The sequence below is a fragment of the Olea europaea genome, chromosome 6 (genome assembly GCF_002742605.1).
Source record: "Olea europaea var. sylvestris chromosome 6, O_europaea_v1, whole genome shotgun sequence".
Classification (NCBI taxonomy): Eukaryota; Viridiplantae; Streptophyta; class Magnoliopsida; order Lamiales; family Oleaceae; genus Olea; species Olea europaea.
Genome location: NC_036242.1, coordinates 1600636 through 1607123, shown reverse-complemented (window position 1 = coordinate 1607123; position 6488 = coordinate 1600636). Strand labels below are relative to the sequence as shown.

Below are 6488 nucleotides of genomic sequence, written 5' to 3'. Positions count from 1 at the left end.
ATGCTAAAAGAACATCATATGTGACATATGTGTTGGGTAAATATGTAAGCTCAATTAAATGTGGTGCTATGAGACCTATTTATTAGACATATAATGTACTGCCACATACAAGTATGTTTTAGTAGCTACAATATTATATAACGTTACTCTTTGAATTCTGGATGAAGCTAAAAACAAAAATAAGATTTGACATCATATTAATTTCAGTGCAAGGATCAATGTGTTTGTGTAACATTCATTACAATTCTACTCTCCACTTTCCCTTGCTTAGGGCCATTACAAGCATTATTTACAATTGATGTTTAAGTAATAAATATGAATTTGCTTAAGCAAGGGAACATACAATGGCAAAAAGAAAAATCACTACAAACCCTCATCGGGCATAATACATTATGAACTCATATTCAAGGTGTGTTTGGCATAAAAAAATGAAGGGAATATTCATTGGGTCATAGATTTAGAAAATTATACTTTTATTATTTTTTTAAGCTATATGTACTAAATATTTAGTAATATACTAAATATCGAAGCGCTTGAATTATTTTCATCTAATTTCTCCTTCGTACCTAGAAAGAAAAGAGTGTTTTCATGGAAAACCATAAAAATTTGGTAAGAATTAAGAGTTCTAGGTGCATCAAAATGAAATTGCATTATAAGTTCTACCAAAAGATCATAGAGGTAATAATGGGCTTAGCATTCCACCACATAAATACTTGCTTATCATGAAACTACGTTAAAATTAGATTACATTAATGAGTTCTATGAGAAATCGAAGTACTAGTTAGCATTATAAATTAGTTCCACCAGAAAATCGTAGGTGTAATAATGTCTCGAACCACTCGGGCCCACCTTCAACATATTAATAATCTAACTTACTGGTACTGTTTCGTTTTTTCGTTTTTTTTTCTTTTTACATTGTTTGGTACTTTTGTCCCATCAAGTTTTTGTTGAAGTTTTTAACAAGCTATTTACTGTACAGATAGCCATTATGGAGGGTGTTCTGTAAATAAAATAACATTTTGATAGACTTGTTAGATTTCCACAATTTTTCGATCTGAATTGGTATCTTTAAAATATGTTTATGAACTAATTGTTTATCCCGCTATATATGAAAAAATGGGAAAGGACAATGACAACAGCCATTCATTGAGAGGATTATTACTAAGACAATGGAAAACATATGGCTGGCAATATAAAAAATTTCGTAGTCGATTCAATTACAATATCTTCTTTGCTAATCAGTTGACGAGGACGTAAGTGAACAATTTTTATTGAAAATTTAGGTATAATGTGGACCATCAATATGAAATTTGTACCTCATGAATTACGTTTTTGAGCAGATTGTTTTAAAAAGTTTACTTATTGGTGGCCAAATCCAAACTAAGAGAAGAAAATTATCCCTATATATTAATATCAATAGTAGAAGTTATTTGAGATTTTTTTTAACGCCTTCATTTGATAGACTTTTGAGATTTCTTCACTTGGTTTTAAGAAGAAACCATCACACCATCACTTATTGGGGGTGGCGGGAGGTTGGAAAAGACAACGCCATACATGAAGACCGATGGACTTGTTCTATATCCCATGGAATTTTCCTACATCATTGTTGTTGCTAGGTAACTTATTTGGCTAAGTTTGCAGTCACATCATTGTTGAATAGCAATACAACTAGAGGAAGTCACCAAAATTGCTCAACAAAATAGAAATATCTAATCACCAAACACTAGAAAACAACTTATTTGGCTAAGTTTGCAGTTACAACATTGTTGAATACCAATACAACTAGAGGAAGTCACCAAAACCGCTCAACAAAATAGAAATATCTAATCACCAAACACCAGCAAACAACTTATTTGGCTAAGTTTGCAGTCACAACACTGTTGAATAGCAATACAACTACAGGAAGCCACCGAAACTACTCAACAATATTGAAATATCTAATCATCAAATACCAGAAAATAGAACCTTGCATAACATATTTGCAGGTGTCTTCAGGAAGGGAAGATAGAACTAGATCCAAAAAAGAGTCTTTGTCAATGCCTTCAAGGTAAGAGTGGAGCACTTCTATTTCTTTCTGAATTGGCTGGCATCTTCTGAGACATGCCCATTCCCTGGAATGCATAGAAAAATTAAAAGATAAATTCTCTGCCAAATACAAACACAACACAATAGAAACTTAGATAAAAAAAAATTTTCATTGATTTGAGTTGGACGAGATTTATGCGCAAAATCCCTCCCAACAGAAACTTAGATCAAATATTCAGCATGAACAAAACACAAAATGGATGGATTTCCAAGAACAATTATTCGAAAATTAGTTTAAACATTCTGCCTTCAGCATACCTGAATTGGGTACTCCAAGTTGGTTCACATAAAATGTCTAGCAAAGTGAGTTTTCAAGAGTGAAAGTTGAGTCTTCGTCAGTGAGGGGGTCATTGACGACGGTCGTTGAGCGTTCGTCGTTGGGCTGTTACGATTCGCTGGTTTGACGTCGAGCTGTTATGATTCAAACGATAGAGAGATGGGAGTGAGTTCGCCAAACGCTTTCGGTCTTTGTCATCGCCGACCTCGTCACGGTGGTCGTCGATTGGCTAAGCTCTGGCATCACGATGGTCATCGATTGGCTAAGCTTTGGTTCAGTGAATGAGAAAGGAGAAAGGGTTTCACACTGTTTGGGCCTAATGTGAGAGAGATATGAATGTGAGTTTAATTGTGTAGTTCGGTTTTCATCTTCTTCTTTTTTTCATTTTATTGCTTTTTCATTAGGCATTCTCCAAAATTATTTTTCATAAAATCTACCAAAATTTTTATCAAACACTGGTCTTTGAGAATGTTTCTTTACCTTCATGTAGGTGCAATAAATGATGCTTACACGTCGATGAATCAATATTGACGGTTGATAAAATCATCGTCAATAATATTCATGTGGTAATGATTCTAAAAGTTAATCTTAAAATTCAATTAAGCGTTTGTTGTTGAAAGAATTATCACATTAAAAATCAATTCAACTTTATTCAAATTAATCTTTTAAGTACGTCGCAATTGAGTGTTAGAATTTAAAAGAGTTTTCACAACCTTGGAAGTCGATTTGTCGCTTCCCGTGCCAAATAAAGTCGTCAATCCAACAAAATAAATAAATAATTGCAAACTCTTAACAAACTTCTGCGGACAAGTACCAACAGCATACACCACGCAACGGCTTCCCGCCACGCACACAACAATGGCTTCTGTACACCGACTGTATCTCCTCACAGCGACTCTTTCTCTCTTCGCCGCCGTTCTCTCCGCCACCCAAACGCCGCCGCAGGCCCTTCTTGATGCGGTGGAGACGCTTGCAAACTCCGGCTACATTGCCATGTCCCTTACTGTTCAACTCATTGCCCCTACCCTCGCACTCCCCTCCGCCACCACCACCTCCACCTCCACCACTACCACCCTCACCATCTTCTCCCCACCTGACACCGCTTTCAAAACTTTTGGCCAGCCCTCCCTCTCCCACCTCCTCCTCCACTTCTCGCCTCTCTCGCTCTCCCCTACATTCCTCCTCTCCCTCCCGTTTTCTTCGAAAATCCCCAGTCTATCCACCTCCCACCACCTTACAATCACCACTCCACCTGACTCGAAGAACGTTGAAATCTCTATCAACAATGTGACGGTTTCTATATCGCCCATTTTCGACGATGGGTCGGTATTAGTATATGCCATTGACACCTTCTTTGGGTTGAATTTTAGTCTATCAAACACCCCGATATCTGGAAATATTAACCCAGATCGGGACACGAAATGCTTCAAGTTGGAAAAGCCCTCACGGTTTCAAGAGGCGTCTGAGGCATTGAAGTCTAGAGGTTACTCGATAATGGCCTCGTTTCTTGACTTACAGTTGATGGGGTTTACAGGTGGGTTTCCAGAGAATTTGAAGTTAACTGTTTTTGCGCCTGTAGATGAGGAATTGGTGCAATTTTCGGGGGATTTTCTGTCATATTCCTCGTTGTTCATGAGGCATTTGGTGCCTTGCAAATTGGGTTGGAATGAACTTAATCAGATGGGCAATGGGACTGCACTGCCAAACAATGCCGAGGGATTCAATTTAGAGATTACTAGAAATGAAGATGATGACACGTTAATGGTGAATGGAGTAGAAATCACATTCCCAGGCATGCATGACAGTGAGTGGCTGGCGATTCATGGGATCCGTGGATTGATTACAGAGCCTGAGACTACAGAGGAGGAAACTGAAATGGAGGAGTACTACGTGACAAAAGTCGAGGAGTCGATTGCCCCAGACCGCGGGGAATTTTAAATTCCAATCCTCAAAAATAACATTAGTAATGAAAATCTGCCATTGATTTTGAGTTTTCTAATCTGTTGTTAATCTGATTTACTGTTCTAATATTGTAGATTAGTACTGTTTTGAGTAATGAACTTTTAACTGCCAGTTTGACTATATGTTAGCATTACAACATAATGGAAAGGATTTTCATACTTCCATGTTTTCTATCATGAATTGCTTCTTCAAATATGTAGATTGAACAATGAATTTGGTTTACATAAATAAGTAGACTTGATAAATTAAAACGTCAAGCTGATTGCTGATTATTTGCATATAATTGTAACTGTAATCCTCTCAAGGCTTTGAGCCTCGAATCTATTTGTTCAATAGAATGGAAAGGGCTGGTGATGAAGAGGAAAAACAGATATTGTTTGTAGTAAGTTGCACACTACAATATTGGATAACGTTTAGGAGGGAAAGAAAGCTAAAATCTTGTCCATTTTATTGTCTAGTCTTGCATATCAACGGAATATTCAGAGTTAGTATTATGATTCTATCTGTTTTAGCTTTATTTGGGATTGAATGGTGGAAATATCGAAGCTCGTGGAATGCCTTTTAATGGTATCAACAATTGTGTAGATCTGCAAACTCGAGATTTTGTAGTCCATATGTGGTGCTAGCCGCATATTTATACATTCACATTCAGTATGGACATGTTCAGTTTTCGAAATTTATATATATGATTTTGATTTTTAAACGGAATTAACTTCACCCTTCATAGTTTAATGTAAAGTTGATTGCTGGATTATTTCCACATAATTTGAAGATGTAATCCTCTCTAAGCTTATAGCTTCTGTCTCTATTTGTTCAATATTGTGTATTAGAATTTGGATATGGATTGAATTTACCAGTTTCTCTTGTCTTGGTTGGCTTGGGATTGTGATTCCCTACTCAGGGTTCAAGGACTAGTGATAGAGAGGAAGAACTGTTTGTAAAAGTTAGTCAAAAGATAGGCCGAATTGTACACCACATGCTTACATGGTTAAGCTATTTCACATGGAAAAGCTACCTATGATTATGTTTTTAGGAATAACCTTCCAAGGGCTGCGATGGCAGTTTTTGATTGGCAGCTTTTCTTTTACTCTTTTTTAACTGCCAATAAAATTTTGCCATGTGCATGTCTATATAAAACCCTGTCATTGACCCTATTCTTATGGCAGATTTGTTGTTTCTATATCCACGAAGATGATATGCGAACTCAACTATGGTTGAATGGCATACATAAGCACTCATCTCTCTTAACATATATTTTTAATGCTGGTCTACTGGTAAAGTCCCTGTCCATATGCATTTTCACGGTCTACATACTGGAAAAATTCACCAGTTTTATGATGCCACTGCTCATATGCTGCATGTTTTGCATCTAGGTAAATGGAAGTTGTTGAATATAGAGCGTTAACATGCTCATCCATGTTGACATAATGAATAAACTGGTCCATCTGCCTAAACACATGAAATTGTATATTGATAGTGACAATATGTTCCCATAATCCACATTATGTGATTTGTCCTTGTTACCTTGGCCTGTAGTAAGGCAGCTGCCCTAAAATCGTTCACTTGTTCTTCAACATTATAATCGAAGAGTAGATCATCATCCTTAATGAAAGGGAAAACGTCATTTATTTCAAATGTGAAACCATCAGGTAGCTCATAATGTATGGAGAATATCCCTGTAAATATTTGGAAGATGAACTGAGATATCTGGTACCCCTCCAAAAACTCTGTTATGGGATGAAATTTTACATCAAATAAAGATGAAAATATAGACCAATTTATAAGGGCTTGAATTACTCATCTTAATAAGGTTGACATGTTAAGATGGAATCCCAAGTCTTAATATAGTATTAGAGCCCATTAGACTCCAACATGCAATTCAGTTCGATTAAAACTCAAAAAAATAAACACGTAGATTTTAATATTGATCTGCTTAAACGAGCCATCATCTTGCGGTGATATATTAAGGGATAAATCTCATATCGAATCAAGATGAAAAGATAGACCAATTTATGAGAGTTAGGACTACTTCTCTTAATAAAGTTGATGTTTTAAAATGGAATCCCAAGCCTTAATAATCTACATGGCCTTCTCATCTTTGCATTTAGCTCTACCTTGATAATCAATGTCTGCAAAAAGGAGTGAGTCAAATCCTAGCTCGGTA

General features: G+C 36.3%; 1 protein-coding gene across 1 annotated transcript; it reads left to right on the top strand.

The window, feature by feature from the left end:
• Positions 1-3161: 3161 nt before the first annotated feature.
• LOC111396442 (putative fasciclin-like arabinogalactan protein 20) lies at positions 3162-4482 on the top strand. Its single transcript, XM_023022879.1, has one exon. The coding sequence runs from the start codon at positions 3221-3223 to the stop codon at positions 4298-4300; it is 1080 nt and encodes a 359-aa protein (XP_022878647.1). The 5' UTR covers positions 3162-3220; the 3' UTR covers positions 4301-4482.
• Positions 4483-6488: the final 2006 nt, after the last annotated feature.